This window comes from Ranitomeya imitator, chromosome 3 (assembly GCF_032444005.1).
Source record: "Ranitomeya imitator isolate aRanImi1 chromosome 3, aRanImi1.pri, whole genome shotgun sequence".
NCBI classification, from domain to species: Eukaryota; Metazoa; Chordata; class Amphibia; order Anura; family Dendrobatidae; genus Ranitomeya; species Ranitomeya imitator.
This window is the reverse complement of record NC_091284.1, coordinates 46,035,527-46,061,106: the sequence shown is the minus strand read 5'-3', so window position 1 is coordinate 46,061,106 and position 25,580 is coordinate 46,035,527. Positions and strand designations below refer to the sequence as shown.

The window sequence follows — 25,580 nt, the reverse complement described above, 5'->3', positions numbered from 1 at the left end:
GGTCTTGGAAGCTGGACCCCCAACCCATCAGATAATTAAGACATATCATATAGTCATCAATTAAAGGGCATGTTCCAAGATTGTAAATAATCCCCTGTAAGGGATAACTTTCTGATCGCTAAGGGTTTGTCCAATGGGACCCCCAGCTATCCCAAGAAGGGGGCTCTGTAGAGGTCGAGACTAGGTAACATAGTAACATAGTAACATAGTTAGTAAGGCCGAAAAAAGACATTTGTCCATCCAGTTCAGCCTATATTCCATCCTAATAAATCCCCAGATCTACGTCCTTCTACAGAACCTAATAATTGTATGATACAATATTGTTCTGCTCCAGGAAGACATCCAGGCCTCTCTTGAACCCCTCGACTGAGTTCGCCATCACCACCTCCTCAGGCAAGCAATTCCAGATTCTCACTGCCCTAACAGTAAAGAATCCTCTTCTATGTTGTTGGAAAACATAGTACTTAACATGGTACTTAAATTACCAAAAACTGCTGGAGAAAGCCAAGTGCGGCACCATGGAAGATGAAGATGGAAAATGCTCAACCTCCGCTGACATTCACGTGAGACCTTACAGAGCCCTGTTTGAGGATCGATGGAGAGGCCAGCAGTCACAACAGTAAGTTATCCTGCACCAATAGATAGAGGAAAACTTACTCTTTTCGGAAAACCCTTTAAAGATTTTTTTTAAAATTATTTTTAATTGCGACCTATTCGAAAGGAAAGCTGGTAACTTAAAAAATGGTGACTGGAGTAATTCCAATGGGGGTGCGTCAGGGCCCTGTTCTCAGGATCAGTGGGGTTCCCAACGTTGGACAACAACCAATCCGCAAGATGAGGCCGTAAAAGAATTCTTACTAAGACGGAGGGGAAAAAAAAAAATAAGAAAAGCAAACTTACTGCGGATCACTTATCGAGTCCGGCGTTTCCTTCAGCAGATGATCGAGCAAAACCTGATGATGGAAAAAGCAGAAGGAATGATGACACAGACCCCACGTAACGCCCATCGTCCCAGTAAGACAATTCTGGGGGTCACACGGGGAGTTGTGTAGAGTGCGGCCACGACGGCGTCATTAGTTCATGGACTTCATAACATTAAGCCTCTTCCCATCACATTTCTCTGGGTTTTAGGAGGCGTTTTTTTTGTTGTTGTCGTCGTCTTTAGCAAAACTTTGAAAAAGTCACAGCAATTGGGGTTTTTGTGATGTTTTCGGAGTTTGTGTTGTTCGATTTCCAAATCCAGCATAATTTCAGTATAACAGGGTTTTGTTCTGTAGCATTTTAGAAAAAAAAAAGTCTGTACAAAATCAAACTACTCAAAAATGTAAGAAAAATTAGCAGAAAATTTTTGCCAAAAAAACATAATAGAAGGCAATGCGCACCAAAATGTATAGAAAATATGAAAACTATGGAGGAAATGCAGAATTGTAGCCAGTTAAAGTTTATACCCGATGCTTAAAGTCATCAGCACAAAGTAGGCGATACATTTATGACATTCGGACCCCGAATACAGGGGCGGAAGACTGTTGGAGGTGGTCCCACCATCAAACCCCTGACGACTGCAAAGCTGTCACTTATTTTACAGACAGGTGGGAACTTTCACTGCTGGGAACAAACCTTTTCCAATGGACGATCTACAATCAATTGATTAAAATCCATTTGAGGACAGCTGAGACTTTCATGTCCGGCTGGCATCGGCGCCTGTCACGGCCGCAATGTCGGACCCTACCGTCACGAGATCCACAGGATGGAGACCACCAATGTAGAATATCCAAGAGCAATGTGAGAAAGGAAACCGGAATTACACCCCCTGACAACCCCCGGAGGGTAAATTAGGGTCATGCGATGCATAGAGTTGTCAGGATATGTTCCCCGTCAGCTATCCACCCCAAAAAACAATATATATGTTTTCACCGTGATTGTTAATGTCCAGAACTCACAAAAGCCGTCACCTCACCCTGCTGAGAGATCTGATGGGTGCAGAGGACGACTCTGACCTAAACTGGAAGTTGTCAGGACGTTCTAGAACATGAAATACTGGGACGTGACCCAAACATGGAGGACGAGTTCATGTTCCGGAGCGGCAGCCAAAACAGCGGGGCCGACACAGGAACCCCCACGCTGAAAACAGCAGGGACTTGCGCGGAGCCACGGAGGGGGACGACGATGTAAAGCAGACTGGTGGCTTTCCATCCTGGAACGTCTGATCTACGGGAGGACAAACCACAGCAGATGGCGGGGCTGGGGCCTTGTGGAATCTCTGGCTGGGAAACGGTTTACATTTTTATCCTCGATAGATAAGGATGTTCGAAGAAGGGGGAACAACAGATGTGCATGATATACTCGGCCCAAGTAAGGTGCCAGGAAATGCTGCAGCATTACTACGGGAAGGGTTATCCACAATACATCACTACTATCATGTCAGAGACATAGGGGTCCGGCCTTAAAGGGGCATGTCGATCTCCAAACCCCTACACCAATATGTAGTAATAATAATATTAGCAAATGCCTCCAATTAGAAATACAGTATAGTACTACTGATTAGCCATGTCGCTTACCCCATGTGTAGGGCATTGCAATAGCTTAGGTATCCATGGTTATGACCACTCATATAGTGACAGTTAGTTGATAGTGGTTGTTGTAACCATGGATACCTAAGCTACTGCAATAGCTTATCAGGAGAACTATACTATATTTCTAATTGGAGATATTTGCTATTATTTTTATTACTACATATTGGGAGAGGATCTTGGAGATGTGAATGCCCCTTTAGTGCAAAACATGGACCAAGTGCCACTTAAAGGGAACCTTACAGCTGATGAGCACTGCTGGAATCACAGGCAGCATGCACCATATAGCAGACATCAATGTGTTATGAAACCCTGCGGTGTGTCGGAGAAACATACTATGAAAAACTGGAGGGCGAGAAGTGTGTTGACCACTTCTCCCCTAAACGGACAGGTCTGTCCGTATATCTGGAGGCATAGTTAAAAACCCGTCAGTCTAAGGGAGAGCGGCGGGGAGATGCCACCGGATACTTGCCCAAGACGAGTCATTCCAGATGCATCTTCCCTGGCCGACTTCTCACAGTGTGAGTTTTCTGAATTCTACGTCATTTTCAGTGACTTGTTATTAAGGGGTTACATATTTGCTAGCGTTGTGATCAGTGAAGGTCTGACCGCTGCATCCCCCCATAGATCCCAAATACGGGGCTCCGAGCTGCCCGGCTCCTCGTCTACGGTACTGATGGAGAAAGCAGAGGACGGCGCTGGTGTTTTTCCGAATGAATGGAGAAGAGGACGAACATGAACGGCCACCGGCCCATCGTGACGACGGAGGACCCCCCCTACACAGCCGCAAGTTATCGCCTGTACTTCAAATAGGCGATACGTTTTAATGAAGGAATTAACCCTCTAATACACTGGGATGAGTGTGGGTCATTTTATGGGTGTTATTTCTACCTTCGCAGTGAAATTGAAGGGTTAATAGAGATTGGCTGGAGTCCGTATTGTTGGACTCCCATCAAGGCATCCTTATTTTACGGGACAACCCAGCAGCACACTCCTACAGAATAGTGGCGTACATGCGGCGGCACCGCTCCTCCATATAACACCATGGGAGGTAATGAAGCAGCTGCGTATATTACGGTTATGTCCGAACAGTGGGGGGTTCAGGTGGTCAGACCCCACTTGCCTGAACTAATAATTCATAGCCCCCTATAGGATGCGATCATGAAACAAGCTTCAAGTCTACAAGGGACACTAATCAGGACCCATCAATGTTCTGCCGGCCGATCATTGGTGTTTGTAAAATAAAGCACCAGTGAAACCAGGTCATTTTGCAGGGCTCTGGCAGTGCTCCTTCTGTTTCTCCTTGCACAAAGGAGGTAGCGGTCCTGCTGCTGGGTTGTTGCCCTCCTACGGCCCCCTCCACGTTTCATGGTATCTGCGCCATGCTCTGGACACTGTGCTGACCGACACAGCAGACCTTCTTGCCACAGCTCGCATTGATGTTCCATCCTGGATGAGCTGCACTACCTGAGCAACGTCTGTGGGTTGTAGACACCGCCTCTTGCTACTGAGCAATGCTTCTAGGGGAGAGAGCAATGACAAAATGCAAAAGTGACAAAAACAACAGCCAAAAGGGACGAGAACAGAGACATGGTCTGTGGTCACCCCTTGCAGAACCATTCCTTTATGGGGGTTGTCTTGCTATTTGCATATAATTTCTACTTGATGTCTGTCCCATTTGCACAACAGAAGAATAAACTGATTCGCAATCGGTGTTACTCCATAACTGGACAGGTTGATTTCACAGAAATGAGTGACTTGGAGTTACATTGTGCTGTTTAAGTGTTTCCTTTATTTTTTTTTGATCATTGGATATTTACCACCTGGACTGACGCCATTCCTCCGTTGTGTCTCAAGTGACCGCTGCAGCCAAACAGAAGCTGCTGAACGCCTGCAGTCTTTATGATTCTGCCACAGAACTGACGTCGAAGCAATGGCGCCGCTCCGGGAGGTAAGTACACTTTTTATTATTTTACAATGGACAATTTAGCTGTTAAGAAGGGCTGTCCGGTAGTGGCCAATCCCTTCAAAGGCTAGGAATCCAACCAAGCAAAGCGAGCAGAAGAGCAGACTGGGGAGGTTTTGACAATGAGCGCTCTGTTTTATCGTTTTTAAAGCCCCCTGGGATGATGAATCCACCATTTCTGCCTCACTAAGTATGTATTACAGGGGTATTCACATCTCCAAAATCCTATCCCAATATGCAGTCGGTGTAATAATTTTAACAAATACCACCAATTAGAAATGTAGTATAGTTCTTCTGATTCACTATGTCACTTACCGTATGTGTAGGGCATTGCAGTAGCTTAGTTATCCACAGTTATGACAACTCATACAGTGACAGTTAGTGGTCACAACTATGGATACCTAAGCTGCTGCAATGTCCTGCATGCGGGGTGAGCAACAAAGCGAATCAGAAGAACTATACTACATTACTAATTGGAGATGTTTGCTATTATTATTACTACTACACCTACTACATATTGGGATAGGATCTTGGAGATGGGAATACTCATTTAATCTCTTAATTCAGCAGGTGTGCCCTTTAGGACTATAGAAAAGTTGGGTGAAAACTCCAATTTTGGAAGCTGTTGTTCTCAAGAGGGACACTAGTAGAAAGTCATATTTACTGCTGGACTAAAGAGGAATAACTTGGTGACTTCTATCTAGTGATATTTGCAAAAAAAAACCAAAACAACGACAATCTCAGTCCCCATCGTCCGCCGCCCCCATAAAACTCGATGAATTAATTCTGATTTAATAGGAAACAAATGTAAAAACATGTTCCTGTGAAAATGGTAGGATGACTTTCTGGCCTCCATCGTCTATTCCCCCGTGGACACATTGCTCCGTGCAAACACATTAACACAAGGTTACGACAGCGGAATTTTGTTATTGGGGGCAGTGACCCCCGGACGTTACCCAAACTCACATTCAAAACCTCGTCCTTGCAGAAGGCCAGGGCTTCCGGCTGTTTGTGCGGAGGGAAAGCGGCTTCAAAGGCGGCTCTGGCTGCACTGGCCGCGGGTGAGTAAGTGTCGCACTGGGCGAGGAGCCAGAACCCCATGAGACTTTTTAAATGAGGCGCCAAATATTTCTTCACTTTCAGAACGAGCTGCTCGAAGGCTTGCTGCGTCGCTTCCCGCACCCGGCGATCATGATCCTGGGAAGGAGAAGAAATGGGAGAGATGATGAAAGACATAATCAGCTCTGCTGCATCTGACAACCTCCGCTCTGAAGAGTGACGGGTCGGACTGGCGACATGTTGTGGCGGCCAGCTTTGCAGGGGAGCTGAAGCCACCTCCACTGATCCGGCAGCCTCAGGAGCAGCGCTCATAAGCTCTTTGCTATATAACTTATCTGTGCTTCACTCCTTTCTAACTTCATCTGAAACTGCAGAGGTGGCCGGTAACCAAGGCGACCAGCAATAAATCATAAAACTAAATACGGTATCCTTACGTTATTGAAAAATGGAGAGAAGTAAATTGTAAAGTTGAATGTTTTGTCTTTTTTTTTTTTTTTTAAAGGCACTGTACAATTTTATTGACCCCATTAATAATCAAAGCTCTAGGACCCCTATCGATCCCAAAATAAAGGGACCAGGGCAGCCGCTGTAGTGCTAGTTCCCCGTCCAATGATTTTTGCAAAGAAAAGAAGCGCGGCTGCAATCACTTGGAGAGCCGCGCTCTCCTTGGGAGGTCGAGGAAAACAATGAAGAGGCACAGATCTGCAGCCCCTTCATTCTCAGGATCTGTGGGGGGTTCCAAACACATAGCATGGGGTAAAATATGAAAAAAAAAATTACAGAATGTGAAATGTGTGATGTATAAGGATATGGAATTGGCCTATATAATGATGACTTCCCGTAGCCATATTCCACGGTGTCCATATCAGGGCAGAAAACATCTCGTGAGGTCCTCAGAATCGGACAAATGGTAAAAGGGGAAGAACTAGGGATCACTGTATTCATAAGTTTCCCGGAGGAATAACAGAGGAAGCACAAATAAGAAGAGAACATCCTAATAATCACGTTATAACACGGAGATGAGAATATTGCAGCGGCTTCAGAGCGCGCACGATGCTACGTACCAGGGAGATCTTACAGTAGTTCCGGGGCCAATATGGAAGGACTCCTCTGACGACCTCCACCTCCCTCTCCTTGCACATTGCTCCAAATTCTTGCATTGCCTGCAACAATGGAGCGCAGGTTATCCACCAAACAGAAATGTTACTGATAATCGCACACCTCATACATAGGGTCACTGAGTCTCCAGGTAATGCAGTGCAGTTTGTGTATGGGACGGAGAAGTGATGATAAAGATACCGGCTAATCCCATCTCCTTACTGCTACTGACCCTACTGATGCCACACAAATAACGTGGGGTGAAAATAAAAGCGTAATCAGCGCCTGCACTGGGGAGAACAGACCGGCACTAATGGAATTACTGCTACAAGGATACAGAGAAAGGAGTGGAGAGCGAATACGTTCATCTGCTGGTTCTGACCTACCAATGCCACACAAGATCAGCCATGGGTGCAAGGAAGACTCCATAGGCTGGTACCTGTAGAAAGCAGAATTTGGGAATTTTCGGCTGCGCGCATCTACAAGGCTGCTTTCGACTTGTTTGGACTTAAGTTGTGAAGCCAAAATGTGCAAAAATCACAGTGATTCATGGTAAATAATGGAGCATAGGAAGCATGGTATAAATACCGATAGGAGACTCACTGACCGGAGGGAAGACTCACCCAAATCTCGGAGCAGCAGCCAGGTGACTGAATGGATGGGATCTCAGGACTTCCATTACCACCAGCATGGCGCGGAGATGGAAAGCAACTGGCTTAAAGCAGGGAAGCGATGGGCGGGGGCGCCAAACAGCGATGGGCGGGGGCGACAATCTGCGATGGGCGGGGGCAACAATCTGCGATGGGCGGGGGCGCCAAACAGCGATGGGCGGGGGCGCCAAACAGCGATGGGCATCAAACAGCGATGGGCGGGGGGCGACAAACAGCGATGGGCGGGGGGCGACAAACAGCGATGGGCGGGGGCGCCAAACAGCGATGGGCGGGGGCGCCAAACAGCGATGGGCATCAAACAGCGATGGGCGGGGGCGCCAAACAGCGATGGGCGGGGGGCGACAAACAGCGATGGGCGGGGGGCGACAAACAGCGATGGGCGGGGGGCGACAAACAGCGATGGGCGGGGGGCGACAAACAGCGATGGGCGGGGGGCGACAAACAGCGATGGGCGGGGGGCGACAAACAGCGATGGGCGGGGGGCGACAAACAGCGATGGGCGGGGGGCGACAAACAGCGATGGGCGGGGGGCGACAAACAGCGATGGGCGGGGGGCGACAAACAGCGATGGGCGGGGGGCGACAAACAGCGATGGGCGGGGGGCGACAAACAGCGATGGGCGGGGGGCGACAAACAGCGATGGGGGGGGGCCACAAACAGCGATGGGCGGGGGGCGACAAACAGCGATGGGCGGGGGGCGACAAACAGCGATGGGCGGGGGGCGACAAACAGCGATGGGCGGGGGGCGACAAACAGCGATGGGCGGGGGGCGACAAACAGCGATGGGGGGGGGCCACAAACAGCGATGGGCGGGGGGCGACAAACAGCGATGGGCGGGGGGCGACAAACAGCGATGGGCGGGGGGCGACAAACAGCGATGGGCGGGGGGCGACAAACAGCGATGGGCGGGGGGCGACAAACAGCGATGGGCGGGGGGCGACAAACAGCGTTGGGCGGGGGGCGACAAACAGCGTTGGGCGGGGGGCGACAAACAGCGATGGGCGGGGGGCGACAAACAGCGATGGGCGGGGGCGACAAACAGCGATGGGCGACAAACAGCGATGGGCGGGGGGGCGAAAAACAGCGATGGGCGACAAACAGCGATGGGCGGGGGGCGACAAACAGCGATGGGCGACAAACAGCGATGGGCGGGGGGCGACAAACAGCGATGGGCGGGGGGGCGACAAACAGCGATGGGCGGGGGGCGACAAACAGCGATGGGCGACAAACAGCGATGGGCGGGGGGCGACAAACAGCGATGGGCGGGGGGGCGACAAACAGCGATGGGCGGGGGGCGACAAACAGCGATGGGCGGGGGCGACAAACAGCGATGGACGGGGGCGACAAACAGCGATGGACGGGGGCGACAAACAGCGATGGGCGACAAACAGCGATGGGCGGGGGGGGCGACAAACAGCGATGGGCGGGGGGCGACAAACAGCGATGGGCGGGGGGCGACAAACAGCGATGGGCGGGGGGCGACAAACAGCGATGGGCGGGGGGCGACAAACAGCGATGGGCGGGGGGCGACAAACAGCGATGGGCGGGGGGCGACAAACAGCGATGGGCGGGGGGCGACAAACAGCGATGGGCGGGGGGCGACAAACAGCGATGGGCGGGGGGCGACAAACAGCGATGGGCGGGGGGCGACAAACAGCGATGGGCGGGGGGCGACAAACAGCGATGGGCGGGGGGCGACAAACAGCGATGGGCGGGGGGGCGACAAACAGCGATGGGCGACAAACAGCGATGGGCGGGGGGCGACAAACAGCGATGGGCGGGGGGGCGACAAACAGCGATGGGCGGGGGGCGACAAACAGCGATGGGCGACAAACAGCGATGGGCGGGGGGCGACAAACAGCGATGGGCGGGGGGGCGACAAACAGCGATGGGCGGGGGGCGACAAACAGCGATGGGCGGGGACGACAAACAGCGATGGACGGGGGCGACAAACAGCGATGGGCGGGGGGGGCGACAAACAGCGATGGGCGGGGGGCGACAAACAGCGATGGGCGGGGGGCGACAAACAGCGATGGGCGACAAACAGCGATGGGCGGGGGGCGACAAACAGCGATGGGCGGGGGGCGACAAACAGCGATGGACGGGGGCGACAAACAGCGATGGGCGACAAACAGCGATGGGCGGGGGGGCGACAAACAGCGATGGGCGGGGGGCGACAAACAGCGATGGGCGGGGGGCGACAAACAGCGATGGGCGGGGGGCGACAAACAGCGATGGGCGGGGGCGACAAACAGCGATGGGCGGGGGGCGACAAACAGCGATGGGCGGGGGGCGACAAACAGCGATGGGCGGGGGGCGACAAACAGCGATGGGCGGGGGGCGACAAACAGCGATGGGCGGGGGGCGACAAACAGCGATGGGCGGGGGGCGACAAACAGCGATGGGCGGGGGGCGACAAACAGCGATGGGCGGGGGGCGACAAACAGCGATGGGCGGGGGCGACAAACAGCGATGGGCGGGGGGGCGACAAACAGCGATGGGCGACAAACAGCGATGGGCGGGGGGCGACAAACAGCGATGGGCGACAAACAGCGATGGGCGGGGGGCGACAAACAGCGATGGGCGGGGGGGGGCGACAAACAGCGATGGGCGGGGGGCGACAAACAGCGATGGGCGACAAACAGCGATGGGCGGGGGGCGACAAACAGCGATGGGCGGGGGGGCGACAAACAGCGATGGGCGGGGGCGACAAACAGCGATGGGCGGGGACGACAAACAGCGATGGACGGGGGCGACAAACAGCGATGGGCGGGGGGGGCGACAAACAGCGATGGGCGGGGGGCGACAAACAGCGATGGGCGGGGGGCGACAAACAGCGATGGGCGACAAACAGCGATGGGCGGGGGGCGACAAACAGCGATGGGCGGGGGCGACAAACAGCGATGGGCGGGGACGACAAACAGCGATGGGCGGGGACGACAAACAGCGATGGACGGGGCTACAAACAGCGATGGGCGGGGCTACAAACAGCGATGGGCGGGGCTACAAACAGCGATGGGCGGGGCTACAAACAGCGATGGGCGGGGCTACAAACAGCGATGGGCGGGGCTACAAACAGTGATGGGCAGGGGCTACAAACAGCGATGGGCGGGGGGACAAACTGTGATGGGCAGGGGCGCCAAAAAGCGATGGGTAGGGGCAGGGGAACCAAAAAGTGATGGGTGCATGGGGGAAGGAGAGCTGTGCCCAGGGGCTGGGAAAAATGAAGAATATTGGCTGGGGAAGATGCAGGATAAAGTCATCTCCTTATTGTTACTGACCCTAGCTATGCCGATGGCTACAGTCAGGAAAAAAAATTAATTACTACACTAGTTGAAGAACAGCAAGTATAGGGCTGGAGTAGGAATGGGTAAGACATTAGGGGGTCCTGAAGGAATGTGAATGATGGGAGAAATACAAAGATGTGGAATAAAGTGGTGAGGAACGCACGCAGCTACTTACTTTTAGCTTCGTGGTGACGTCCCGCTTGGAAAGCTTTCGCAGGACCATTCGGAAATCTGCGTCAACCAGATTGTCGATCTCTTCCGCCCCCTGCACAGCGGGGACATAACCCAGGTCGCTTGGCGCTGTGCCAAACCCAATAAAGCCAGGGACTGTGCCGCTTTCCTTAGCGAGCAGCTCTGCGGCCTGACCACTGCTTGACGGCTGCAAAACAAAACACAAAGGTAACGTCTGGCTGCATCCACCGGCCGCTGTGGAAGGACATGACGCCGTTATGGAAAGCTGGACTGGTGGATTTCTGGCTGCGCGTCATCTATGCTCAGAATGACGTCTTACAACTTGCTGGACCCGTAAGGCTATGTGCACACGTTCAGGTTTTTTCGCGGTTTTTCGCGGTAAAAACGCTATAAAAACTCATTAAAAACGCATACATTACGCATTATATCATTTAGAATGCATTCTGCATGTTATGTGCACATGGATGCGTTTTTTTCCGCGAAAAAAAATGCATCGCGGTTAAAAAAATGAGCATGTTCATTATTTTTGCGGATTTTCTGCGTTTTTCCCGCAATTCTATGCATTTGGGAAAAAACGCACAAAAAAACGCGTCAAAATCGCGGTAAAAACGCATGCGGATTTCTGGCAGAAATGTCCGGTTTTTGTCAGGAAAATTTCTGCAAGAAATCCTGACGTGTGCACATACCCGTAAAGGTTCAGCCAAAAACTGCAGTGCAAAGCATCATTAGAGAACTGATCGGCGGGAAGCAATGCCCACCACGGTGCGGCTGTCCTACCGCTTTTTATGCAAATGAAAATTAAACATTAAGTGCTCTGGTCGTAACAGAGCACTTCCCGAGCTGCTGCCTCTGGAGGAGGTCGTTTCCTGCACAGCTCCTTTAGCTTGATTGACAGCTCACTGCCTGAGTGACGTCAGGAAAAGAAATCAGACAGCGAGGCATCGAAAAAGCTACATAGGAGGGAAACAACCTCGGGAGGCAGAGGCTCGGGAAGTGCTCTGCCACGCCCAGAGCACTTAATGTCCAATTTGCATGGGAATTGTGAAGAGCAGAACAAAAATGATTACCTCAATGAACAAAAATTAAAAAAAAGAATTTGTGATAAATATTGACCTGTCCATTCAAGGACATTTTAGCTATAGTATGAAATCCTGTTTTTCTTGTCTGTGGAATTGCCTTTGTACTGTTTGTTGTGAAACTGCCGCCCACGAAACTGTTTTCTTTTCTTTTCTTTCTTTCCTGTTTTGTCTCTTTGTTTAAACATGCAAAACTTGTATAACCACTAAACCTACTGAAACAGCTATATAAAGAAGGGATAGCACATTGAAGGCAGGCGTGCTTCAGAGACTTCCCAGTGATACACTATACAAGACGTGTCTTGTGTATTATTTCTGGTGAATCCCCACTTCCAAAGGCTGCTCCGACTGAGTGTGATCCCGACATTTCCTGGCGCCTGAACAGGGACCCGAGGTCTGTGTATTCCTTCAAGAACACCGGCAGAATACGAACGAAAAGAGAATCTGGGATAATGGACGGCAGATGAACAAAAACCTGGCCAGGTAAGAGACACTGTTAGATCTCTTATATCTGCCCTGCACTGTCCGTAAGATTTTCTGTGTCGTGTTCTTTAGCGGGTAGTTCTAGTAGAGGAGGATACCTATAGCTCGGGTTCTTGAACTATTTAGGAATTGATCACCTCACGGAGTACGGCATTGAATGAGAGTGAATGTGAATAGAAGGTGTGTGGAAGTTGGGAATAGCCCTATAAGCCGCCCAGGGGGTTGAAACAGAAGAAGTGACTGTCCCACTGGGCAACGTGGTTGCGTCCTTTCGGGGAGACCTGCGCGCCTATGTTCAATCTCTGATCCTGTCTTTGACAAAAACCTGGTGACGGATAAGTGTATGATAGTATAAGCCCAGGACAGATAAATTAGCCTGGGACAAGAATATGTTGTATGTGATAGTATAAGCCCAGGACAGATAAATTAGCCTGGGACAAGATACGTTGTATGTTCTTTTTCTTTTTCTGTCTGGTTGCATTTGTGTTGTTTGCTATAGGTGTAGGAATCAGGATTTTCTTACATCAACACAGTTTAAACATCCTAGCTCCTTAGGAAGAAGGTAACGAGGTATTCTCATACCCAAACGCCACCTAGGGCAAGAAAAAGACATCCTAGCTCCTTAGGAAGAAGGTAACGAGGTATTCTCATACCCAAACGCCACCTAGGGCAAGAAAGCTCAGGATAAGAAAATGGGGAATAAGCAAACAAAGTCGGAACCAGAAGAATTAGATATCTATACTATCATAAAGGAGAGAAGTGGTGAAGATGCCACTAAGGGGCTGAAAAAGATTTTTAGTAAGTTTGGAGTTACTAGGGCAGAAGCTTTTAGTAGAAAACTATGGGAAGGAATTCAGGAAAGGAAAAAAGGCATAATCAGAGACAAGAAATGGATAGATCAGATCCAAGCATTGATTGATGTCTCTAGGGTAGCAGAAAATGAGGGATGGACATATAATCAACAGAGTAAAAAGTGGTGTATTAGACCCACAGGCTGTGGAGAAAAACAAAATGTGGAATCTAAAAATACCCCACCCCCATACCTTAACCCACATGCCCCATCTTTTCTCCAAACACCACCTCAAAGTTTAGCCGGACCAGGAGGATGGGTATGTCCGCACTGTGGACAACAAAATCCAGACTGGAGAATTGATTGCCTAGCCTGTGGTACACCTAGACATGGCGCTGTACTTGCCCCTGTTAGGGTAGTACCAAGACCCTTTAGGGAACCTGGTGCTGACGGAGTAATGGGAACTAGATATCACCAAACTCGACAATATTTCCCTTGGTCCCCCGCTGAAGGCATGTCTCTCTTGCATAACGCACCAGATCCCACCCAGTGTCCAGTTAGATTTGCACAATATATACAGCAAATTATGCAGACTCACGCTGGAGTTTGGGCAGATGGAGAAGAATTATGTAGAATGAAAATGACTCCTGGACTCTTCCAGGAGCTATTAGCAAATCTACAGGTACATAGGCCCCAAGCAGGAGATGGTGCCTTACAAACGATAGAATCAGGTACACAATTTGTAGATCACTTAATGGTTTTCATGAGGGAGAGACAGAGGCAGAGAGGAACAACGGGAGTGGTGGCTCAGAAATCTGGACAATCAGTAGACGAATATTATCTAAGTGTAGAAAATAATTTCAGAGATGAAGGCATGGATCTAACCGCTCCAGGAATGATGAGGTTAGTTACAAAAACCTTTATAGATGGATTGTCTCCAAAAGTGAAGGAAAAGCTTAAGGCCGCAACCCCTGATTGGAGAACCTTGGAAGACCCACACCTGGCTAGACAGAAAGCTGTAGGGATAGAAATGGACTTAAGAGAAAATTCTAAGCCAGTAAGAATTGCACAGGCTAATACTGGCTCTGCTAATCAAAAGTTTACTTGTCATTACTGTAAGAAGCCAGGACATTTCCAAAGGGAATGTAGGAAGAGAAAAGCAGATATAGATTCAGGAACCTTTGTACCCAAAAATAGGATAAATAACCCAGTGCCTGATCAAACAGACAGCTCCGAATGACTGAAAGTTATGCAGGTCTCTCTTCCTTCTAGAAGACCAATAATACAAGTTGAAGTTGAGGGTAAAAATGTACCTTTTCTGATAGATACGGGAGCAACATCCTCCATTTTAAATCAGGACTTTTTACCATATCCTGACAATATATCCTCAAAGGTTACATATGCAGAAGGGTATGATGGTAAAATTCAGGCGTTGCCCTTTACAAAACCTTTAAATGTGAGCTTTGGCCCTAAAACTTTTGTATCCAAATTTTTATTTGCTAAAGGTGCACCTACCTGCTTGTTGGGTACTGATGTCTTAAGTAAAATGCATGCAAACATCCATTTTAGAGAAGATGGCACAGTTATGCTGACCATCCCTGAAGATGCAGAAACTCTGGAACCATATGTTAGAATACAGGCAATGGAGGATTTTCCCGAAATTTACACTCAACAAGCAAAAATTGACTTATCTCGGGTTCCTGACAGCCTATGGGCAAAAGGAGACACTGATGTAGGATTTTTATCAGTAGCTCCTATACTGTTAGAAACTGCCCCGGGAACCATATTACCTCAGCTTAGGCAATACCCCATCAGCGCCCAGCAAGAACAGGCGATTTCTCAACAAATTCAGGATTATGTGTTACAAGGTGTTTTGGTAGAAATCAGGTCACCCGCCAATACACCCTTATATCCTGTTAAATAGAAAGTGTCCTCCAAAGAAACTATGGTGAAATATCGCATGGTGCACGACTTACGGGAAATCAATAAGGTTTTGGCACCGGTCACCCCTGTGGTACCGAATCCTCATACCTTACTGTCTCAAATTCCCAGCACTGCTGCATATTTTACGGTAATTGACTTATCAAACGCATTTTTTTCTGTGCCACTACATAAGAACTGTTGGCATTTGTTTGCCTTTACATTCAAGGGTAAACAATTAGCATGGACAAGATTGCCACAAGGTATGGTACACTCACCAACTTTGTACTCTGAAGCAATGCAGACCGTGCTAAAAAATTTCATCCCAGAACCAGGAGTAGTCATTCTACAGTATGTAGATGACTTACTTATTTGTTGCCCTGATGAACAGACGGCAGTTACCTCAACTGTTAATTTCTTAATTTTCCTAGCGCAAGAAGGCTGTAAAGTAAATAGACAGAAACTCCAGGCTTGTCAACAGTCGTGTTTTTAGGTCACTGCATATCACAGGGCATCAGACACCTCACACCTCAACGTACGGAAGCCATACGTAACATGCTTGAACCCAGGAATCACAAACAGCTGCGTGCTTTCCTAGGTATTGTTTCACACTGTAGACAGTGGATCATACATGCAAGTCAACTCATGCAGCCTTTATATGACTGTATTGCCAACACACCATATATTCACTCAGTGAAGAGGCTAAACAGTCATTTTCCTCTTTGAAAACAGCACTGGTATCAGCTCCGGCTTTGGGACTCCCAGACTACACTAAACCTTTTCAATTGATGGCAGCTGAGATATCCTCACATGCTACAGGGGTGCTCACACAAAAACATGGAAACAAACAGAGACCTGTGGCATACATATCAGCTCATCTGGACCCTGTAGCTAGAGCCGCACCTTCTTGTGTAAGAGTAGTAGCCGCAATTTCACTGTTAGATAAAGCTTCTGAGATTGTTCTTGATCACCCACTTCTAGTTCAGACCACTCATGATGTACATGGCATTCTTAACCAGGTCCAACCTAAACATATTTCAATGGCCAGACACCTCCGTCTCCAATGTTCCCTACTACTGCCGCCCAACATTTCCTTTGCCAGGATTCAGACTCTTAATCTCGCGTCTTTGCTCCCTTTAGAGTCTGAGGGGGGTACCACTAAACCTACTGAAACTGCACTCTCCAACTCCTTTGACCCATCAAAGTCAATGCATGATTGTGTACAATTAATGGAACAAGAGACTCAGGGCTTATGTAATGTACGTGACAAGCCACTCTGTAATGCTACATTTGAACTTTTCATAGATGGCAGTAGATATGCAGATATGAATGGACAATTTCATACAGGTTATGCGGTGGTAACTCAGCATGAAGTGCTGAAAGCAGAACCTCTCCCTGCTAATCAGTCTGCACAAGAAGCAGAACTTACGGCATTAGTTGAAGCTCTAAAAATAGCCAAAGATCAGACAGCAAACATATACACTGATTCTAGATATGCACATGGCATTATTTTCGATTTTGGCGTAATATGGAGAGCCAGAGGTTATATGACTGCTTCAGGCCAACCTGTTAAACATGCCTCCCTCATTAGACAGATTCTGGAGGCAGCACAAGAAACTAAAGAAATAGCGGTGATAAAGGTAGCTGCACATGTGAGACTGGACACCGAGGAAGCCAGGGGTAACGATAAAGCCGATAAGGCAGCAAAACAGGCAGCACGTAAACCCTTACATCATGCCCACACACTAGATAGCTCTGAAGATGATGAGGAAAGATTGAAGGAAGCTCAGAAACAGGTAGACGACGAAGAACGAGGGCAGTGGCAGAAAAAAGGGGCAGAAGATCAGCAAGGATTATGGAAAAAAGGAACTTTGTTGTGTTTACCCAGAGCCTGGTACCCCGCAGTGGCAAGTGACCTCCACCGACCCACGCATGTGTCGGCAAATGGTATGACGCTCAAGGTAAAAGAAAGGTGGTTGGCTCCAGGCTTTGGTAATTTTGCTCGGAACATGTGTGCTGCATGCGCTATATGCCTGGCACACAATCCAGGTCAGGCCATTAAAACCCCAACCAAGCATCATGTAAGACCACTGTATCCCTTTCAAAGACTCCAGATCGACTACATCCAACTTCCTAGGTACAATGGATACGAATATGTGCTTGTGTGTGTGGACATGTTCTCAGGGTGGCCAGAGGCTTATCCAGTTCGTAAAGCCTCAGCAAAAACTACTGCCATTAAAATAGCACATGAACTGATACCCCGTTACGGCATGCCTGAGGTGATCGAGTCAGATAGGGGTACCCATTTTACTGGGGAAATATTCCAGAATGTTATGAAAATGTTGGGAGTAGAAAACCAGTTTCACACTCCATATCATCCACAGAGTTCAGGTAAAGTGGAAAGATTAAATGGGACAATAAAATTAAAAATCCAGAAGGCCATGGCAGAAACAGGAAAGCCTTGGACCGAGTGTCTACCACTTGCCCTGTATTCCATCCGAAACACCCCAAGGGGGAAGGCTAAGCTGTCACCACATGAGATTCTTTTTGGTAGAGCAGCAAATTTGGGTTGTTATTTTCCACAACAACTGATGTTGAATACTGAGACTTTAACTGCTTATGTACAAGAATTACAAAAACGTTTAACTAAAGTGCATTCGCAAGTTTTTGCTTCCCTTCCAGATCCAGAAAATCTCGAAGGAGGCCACAAGTTGGAACCTGGTGATCAAGTCTACGTGAAAAGACACACCAGAAAGACTCTGGAACCGAGATTTGACGGACCTTTCCAAGTCCTGTTAACAACTCCAACAGCAGTCAAGCTTGAAGGAAAGGCATCATGGATACATGCAAGCCATTGCAAAAAAGCAGTATAAGACTCATGATATTGATGTTAATAATGTTAACCTCAACGGAGGCATGGGAAAGACTGAATTCTCTAGCCCCTTTGAACAATAGATTCGTACAACATCATAGAAAATTAGTGCATGACTTGTTAAATAATACGCAACCCCTGGCAGATTGTTGGATCTGTACCCATTCACCAGTATCAGCCACAAGTATACCTTTTCTAGCAGTTCCCGTGTCAGCTGAAGAAATATTCGCTTGGCCTAATTGTTCAGACAACCTGGCCAACAACCAACCTGGCAATACTAGACTATGGAATACTACAATCGCCATACCAATTGTGGGATGGGTAGAATTTCCTTGGTGGCAGGGCAATCTTACAGGAAAAATAGACAACTTACAATATTTAGCATTCAAGGGAGGAAAATGGGTACCTAGGAATAAGACTGGATTAACTAATTTAGGACAGGTCCCCACTGAAAATCTACAGCTCAGTTTCAGTACAACCACCCCTTCCTCTGATGCTTTCAAACCTACAGTATTGGAAAGATACATACATAATAGAAAATGGGAACATTCTGAGTTGTTCCCCCAAGGTGATGATAACAGTTGTACATACCCTGTTTCCCCGAAAGTAGGACCCCCCCGAAAGTAAGACAGGGTGGGGGTTTCGGGGGGGTCCTCCAATGTAAGGCCTCCCCCGAATGTAAGGCAGGGCTGGGGGGGCCGCTGTGAAATGTAAGGCCCTTACCTTTGGGCCGCCGCTGTCCCCCATTGGGTCTCCAGGCTCCAGAGGTGTCCTCAGGTGCAGCTGGGCGGGTCCAGTGCTCATGGGGTTAACTCGCCGTGTTAACCCCGCAATCCGCCCAGCTCAACAGCTCATTGGCCGCCCCTGCTCCCCACGTCACCGCCGGCCCCCGGCTCGAGCGCTGATTGGCCAATCAGCTCGAGTGCTGATTGGCCCAGCAGCTCGAGCTGTAATTGGCTGCCCCAGCCCCACGTCACCGCTGTTTCCCTGCTGATTGGCACAGCGTTCCCTGCAGCACAGGCCTTCCGCACCCACAGCCGCACCGCAGAGGAAAACGTCCAGCATTTAAAAACCAAGTAGGGAAACATGTACTGTATAGGGTATGGGGCTGTGTGCAGTGGGATACGGCACTGTTATGGTATGCAGGCAGAGGGTATACGGCAATTACCGTACAGTACCGTACCGTAGTGTGTACGGTAGTAACAAGATATTCTTGATACGCTACATTTGTTTTATTCTACTGTTTGGTGGTGATCAACTCTTCAGCATGTTAATAAATGTTGATTTATTGGTTAAAAAGAAATTGTCATTTTTTTTTCGGCTAATGTAAGACCTCCCCCGAAAGTAAGACAGGGTGGGACTTTTTGGGGTAAAATTAATGTAAGACAGGGTCTTACTTTCGGGGAAACACGGTAGTAAGCCGGGGAACCTGGTTTGTAATGAATCCAATGAGTATGTCAACGGAATGCATGTATGTGGGAATCCCGCAGCCGGGTACTGTAGCCCCTTGGGACAAAAACCCTCTTGGTGTATGCTTCAGAATGTATCTAGTTTTGTGGACTTGGCTCACAGATTGGTATTGCAGCACTCAGCTCTATGGGATCTGCCTGAAGGTACATTTTGGATATGCGGAGAAGGAGCATATAAATGGCTTCCCGTAGGTATAAAGGGTACTTGTACATTAGGACGCCTAACCCCGGCTACTTTCATAATTTCAAATAAACAAGTGAATATGCAAGCCGTGCCCAAGCACACACTGTATAAAAGAGCTGCAGATAACTCACCACGTCCCTCGGGGAGGCCACATATAGTACAAATGGGAATTCCCAACAAAATTGCTAGTACCATTTTTATTTATCCTATGTTAACACAAATGTGGGATAAATTAGTTAGAGCCACGGATTATCTAGATGATCAGATCTGGGATATATTGGACATATTAAATACTAGTATAGCTGTACAGAATCAGCTTATAATAGTCACTAACCAACATACCCTGGTATTGGATTACCTAACTGCCTCACAAGGGGGTATGTGTCAAATCATTGGACCCACCTGCTGTCATTATATAGACCCGAATAGTACTACGAGTATGAGATTTAAATTAAAAGATGTACAACGACTCAGGGATCAGTATGACAAAGACAATGACCAAAATAAGGATAGCTGGTGGTCAGATACCTTTTCTTTTCATAACCCGGCCAATTGGTTCAGAGGGATCGGTGGGTGGGTTACCGGGATTATGCAGAGCCTAATACATACAGTTATGGTTATTGTAATTATATATGTATTATTCAAGGTTGTACTCAAGGGTATCTCGGTATGCACAAATAAATTTTGTGTAATGGATGCGAGAATATAAAGTTTTTTTTTGTAATATCACAAAAAGAATGACTAAAATGATCGACAAGGTTTTGAATGGAATATGTCAAAGGGGGGATTGTGAAGAGCAGAACAAAAATGATTACCTCAATGAACAAAAATAAAAAAATAAAAAATTTGTGATAAATATTGACCTGTCCATTCAAGGACATTTTAGCTATAGTATGAAATCCTGTTTTTCTTGTCTGTGGAATTGCCTTTGTACTGTTTGTTGTGAAACTGCCGCCCACGAAACTGTTTTCTTTTCTTTTCTTTCTTTCCTGTTTTGTCTCTTTGTTTAAACATGCAAAACTTGTATAACCACTAAACCTACTGAAACAACTATATAAAGAAGGGATAGCACCTTGAAGGCGGGCGTGCTTCAGAGACTTCCCAGTGATACACTATACAAGACGTGTCTTGTGTATTATTTCTGGTGATTCCCCACTTCCAAAGGCTGCTCCGACTGAGTGTGATCCCGACAGGAATAAAACTTTAAATACTCATGAATGCAGTAATAGAAGATAAAATAGGTGGCGAGTGATCACATTTCACAGACCCGCGTGCTTACAAGTGTGATCTTACTCACAGATTCCCTTTATTTCTGATAATCTGGCATTTTATTACAAATAGTGATGTGGAACCTCACAGATCAGGTGACCGTACAGTAGCAGGGACTCGCCACACTGCAGCGCCACCGTTTATCTTCTCATACACGATCACGCCCGCTACCTGCAGACTTGATTGCTCAGTGCAAAGTTCAGATTAAGGACAAGTTATCGCACAGGTTGAACGGTGCCGGCTTTCCTTTCCTTTCCGTCTCCAGTTATTACACCAGTCGTCTTTTTTTTTTGCATTTTTTTTTACTTTTGCAGTCATTTAAAGGTTTCACAACAACAATCTCCTGTATCTAAAAAAAAAAAATTAAAAAGCCGGCAGCTTGTGGTCAGCGGCTCCAGCTTCTCGCACCCCCGGCGTTTCGTGAGGGGTAACAAGTCAGTTCATAACATTTCACCCTCCAAAAACTTCCCCATCACCTGTGAGCGAGATTACTGAGAAGTGGAAGGAACCGCAGGAACCCCATGATGTTACCGAGCGGGGGGCCGAGTGCTGAGGAGCAGAGGGCAGGAGAGTCACCAACGCTCTGACCTCCTATAACAGGGGACCAGGAGGACACCAGACATTTCTGTGGGAAAAGCTTCAGTCACTGAAACCTCTGGTGATTGTCCGCAATGTGGAAGTGCGAGAATATACCGTAACAACAGAGGAGACGAGAAGGAGGAGATCAGCGGGAACAACGCGGCAGCAACACTGACACCAGCAAGCTCCATACAGGCACTGGTTGGTGGGAAGAACCTGAGCGGTGGCCGCACAGAGCCCAGACCTCAGCCCCGTACACAGCGCCTTAGGGGTTAACTATAATGGAGATTATGAGCCCGGACCCTCCCCAACATCAGACTCTGACCTCACAAGTGCTCTTCAGGATGACGGGGCAGAAATCCCCACAGACTCCTCTACAATCTGCAGGAATCCTTCCCAGAAGAGAAGAAGCTGTTTTTTTGTATATCATACGACTGACTATAGATGTGGGATGGAGGTGATGAGGGCTGTTGTAGGTGGGATGTGGGGGGCACATAGTTCTCTCCATGTAGTGTGTGCGATCGGTCACACAGCCACCATGTTTTCAGCCATCTGCAGGAGTCCAGGAGGCGGTGCCTGCACGTGAGGAGCCCAGGAGGAGGTGCCTGCACGTGAGGAGCCCAGGAGGAGGTGCCTGCACGTGAAGAGCCCAGGAGGAGGAGCCTGCACGTGAAGAGCCCAGGAGGAGGAGCCTGCACGTGAAGAGCCCAGGAGGCGGCGCCTGCACGTGAAGCGCCCAGGAGGCGGCGCCTGCACGTGAAGCGCCCAGGAGGCGGCGCCTGCACGTGAAGCGCCCAGGAGGCGGCGCCTGCACATGAAGCGCCCAGGAGGCGGCGCCTGCACGTGAAGAGCCCAGGAGGCGGCGCCTGCACGTGAAGAGCCCAGGAGGCGGCGCCTGCACGTGAAGAGCCCAGGAGGCGGCGCCTGCACGTGAAGAGCCCAGGAGGCGGCGCCTGCACGTGAAGAACCCAGGAGGCGGCGCCTGCACGTGAAGAGCCCAGGAGGAGGCGCCTGCACGTGAAGAGCCCAGGAGGCGGCGCCTGCAGGTGAAGAGCCCAGGAGGCGGCGCCTGCACGTGAAGAGCCCAGGAGGCGGCGCCTGCTTGTGAAGAGTCCAGGAGGAGGTGCCTGCTCGTGAAGAGTCCAGGAGGAGGTGCCTGCACGTGAAGAGCCCAGGAGGAGGTTCCTGCACGTGAAGAGCCCAGGAGGCGATGCCTGCACGTGAAGAGCCCAGGAGGAGGTGCCTGCTCGTGAAGAGTCCAGGAGGAGGTGCCTGCACGTGAAGAGCCCAGGAGGTGGCGCCTGCTCATGAAGAGCCCAGGAGGAGGTGCCTGCACGTGAAGAGTCCAGAAGGCGGTGCCTGCTCGTGAGGAGTCCTGTGGGCTGACCCTTCCCCCGCAGTCTGGGCGGTGTGTCCCATAATGCACCAGGTGTCAGATTAGATTTGGGGGCACTCTTCAGAGGTGGTTCCCGTCACCCCCTATATGTGAGGCCCACGGAGGGGGCAGTGGTCTCCCAGCAGTGCCCCCCACACACATTCCCCCTAATACTCAGCCTCACATCCTGGCCACGGCTCCAGACTACAAGTCCCAGCATCCCCTGCTGCTACACGCTGCCAGGCCCGGAGCTGACTGCTCTCCAGCTGCTGGCAGAGCCCACAATCAGCGCCGTGCCCGCCACACGTCCCCGGAGACTCTCTCCATCACTCACCCGGACGTTTCCTTTCGTCCTCTGCTTATTCTTTCCCCCCATCCTCCGCTTCCTTCCCGGTTCTTGCCGACACCGGCAACAACTCACTCAGAAGTCACAGTATCGGCGATCGATTGCTCCATGCGTAACCCTCTCCGTGCGTCATCAACGCTGCCAGCACGCGGCCCGACTTCCGCCCTCACTTCATCGATTCCATCGTCGCTCGGCCTGTGTAGTGATGTCTGGCGGGTTCCTGCTGAGGTCATAGTGCCGGATCCGCGGCAGCAGAGCCCGGGGGTCTGTGTCCGGGGGTCTCAGGGCTCATGGGGCTTTTCTAGCCACTATCTATGTGTATCTTCTGTCATTTGCCTGTTTTAACCCCTTTTGTTCAACGTTCACATCATGGTTTCGTCATCGGTTACTGGAATGTGTGCATTAACCCTTTCCTTTTTGCACAATATTGTTTTTCCTCTTTCCTTCACTTTTTTTATTGCAATTTTTTTTTTTTTGCAGAGGTGATGTATCTTTTGCTGTGGGGGTTTTTTTTTCTGGTAGTAAAGAAGCTGCAGGGGGAAAAAAGCAAATTTTTCTTGTTTTTTTCTTGCGTTTTTTTTTCTTGTGTTGCCATATTAATAAATAATACCGTAAATTTTAATGACAAAAAAATCATATTGGATTTCATAATTTTTTGGCACATAAAAAAAAAAACCTTTTTTTCTCTGTGGTTGGAACAGTCTGAAAGAAGTGACGTGCCGGAGATGTAAATCTGCACGGAAAAAATAAGCATCGTGTGCATGAGACGGCCGGGTTCTCATTCACTTTGGTATCAGGAAACCTTTCAGGTTTTGTGAAAAATTTGGGCAGAAAAAAAGCAACAAATCTGTAATGTGTGCACAGGCCCTTGTACCGTGTGCGCACATTGCGCTTTTGCTGTGTATTTTTCAGTGCAGATTTGTCACAAAACCTGAAGGATTTCCAAGGACCAGCAAAGTGAGTGAGAACCCTGACGTCTCATGCACACGATGCTTATTTTTTCCTTGCAGATTAATATCTCCAGAATGTCAATTCTTTCAGCGTTTTTTGGCGGCAGATTTTACCCATAGTAATGAGTGGCGAAAAAGCTGCACCAAAAGCACCCGACAGATGCAGACATTTCTTCACCAAATGCGCTCTGTGTGGATAAAGGCTTAGGCTATGTTCACACGTTGCGTTTTTTTTTCTGCAGGCAAAACCTGTTCTCTTGGCAGTAAAGAAGCTGCTTAAAAACGCGGGTTTTGCTGCGTTTTTTTGCAGCTTTTTTTAGAATCTTAAAGTTTAGCTTCCACTATAGAAGCCTGAACAATGCTAAGTGTTAGGCCATCAATGCAAGACATATGTGAAACCATAAAACCATTTTGGGAAAAAAAAGGGAAATTTGCTTAAATTATTTAGTGGAAAAAAAGATTTTTATGTCTGAAAAAAATAGTGACTATTCTGAATAAAAAAAAAAAAAAAAGTTCACATAATTTCATGAAAAAATACACAACTACAAATGTAACAGCGGAGGGAGATGAATTGGTCGGGAATAGTTTACCTAAAGGTACCTTCACACATAACGATATTGTTAACGATATCGTTGCTTTTTGTGACGTAGCAACGATATCGTTAATGAAATCGTTATGTGTGACAGCGACCAACGATCAGGCCCCTGCTGGGAGATCGTTGGTCGCTGAATAAAGTCCAGAACTTTATTTCGTCGCTGGACTTCCCGTAGACATCGCTGAATCGGCGTGTGTGACACCGATTCAGCGATGTCTTCACTGGTAACCAGGGTAAACATCGGGTAACTAAGCGCAGGGCCGCGCTTAGTAACCCGATGTTTACCCTGGTTACCAGCGTAAAAAAACAAACAGTACATACTTACATTCAGCTGTCTGTCCCTTGCCGTCTGGTTCCTGCACTGACTGCTGGCCGTAAAGTGAAAGCAGAGCACAGCCACAGCGGTGAGTCACCGCTGTGTGACTCACCGCTGTGCTGTGCTTTCACTTTCACTTTACGGCCAGCAGTCAGTGCAGGAACCAGACGGCAAGGGACAGACAGCTGAATGTAAGTATGTACTGTTTGTTTTTTTTACGCTGGTAACCAGGGTAAACATCGGGTTACTAAGCGCGGCCCTGCGCTTAGTTACCCGATGTTTACCCTGGTTACCGGGGACCTCGGGATCGTTGGTCGCTGGAGAGCTGTCTGTGTGACAGCTCTCCAGCGACCAAACAGCGACGCTGCAGCGATCCGGATCGTTGTCGGTATCGCTGCAGCGTCGCTAAGTGTGACGGTACCTTAAGACATGAGTAGAGCGTTGAGTTTGTTGGACACTGTTTACTTTCACACTTTGGTCAGCCCTTGAGCTGGTCAGGTATAGTTCAATTTC

General features: G+C 48.8%; 1 protein-coding gene across 1 annotated transcript in view; it reads right to left on the bottom strand.

Moving 5' to 3' along the window:
• The window catches only part of LTN1 (listerin E3 ubiquitin protein ligase 1), a 76,181-nt gene extending 52,852 nt beyond the window's left edge, over positions 1-23,329 (bottom strand). Inside the window, exons 1-5 of the mRNA XM_069760862.1 lie at positions 23,195-23,329; positions 10,827-11,030; positions 6,660-6,758; positions 5,503-5,733; positions 901-953 (exon numbers count right to left, since the gene is read on the bottom strand). Coding sequence (XP_069616963.1) covers positions 901-953; positions 5,503-5,733; positions 6,660-6,758; positions 10,827-11,030; positions 23,195-23,236 — 629 coding nt within the window. The 5' untranslated portion in view covers positions 23,237-23,329. The remainder of the gene's footprint in view (positions 1-900; positions 954-5,502; positions 5,734-6,659; positions 6,759-10,826; positions 11,031-23,194) is intronic.
• Between the last annotated feature and the right edge of the window lie 2,251 nt (positions 23,330-25,580).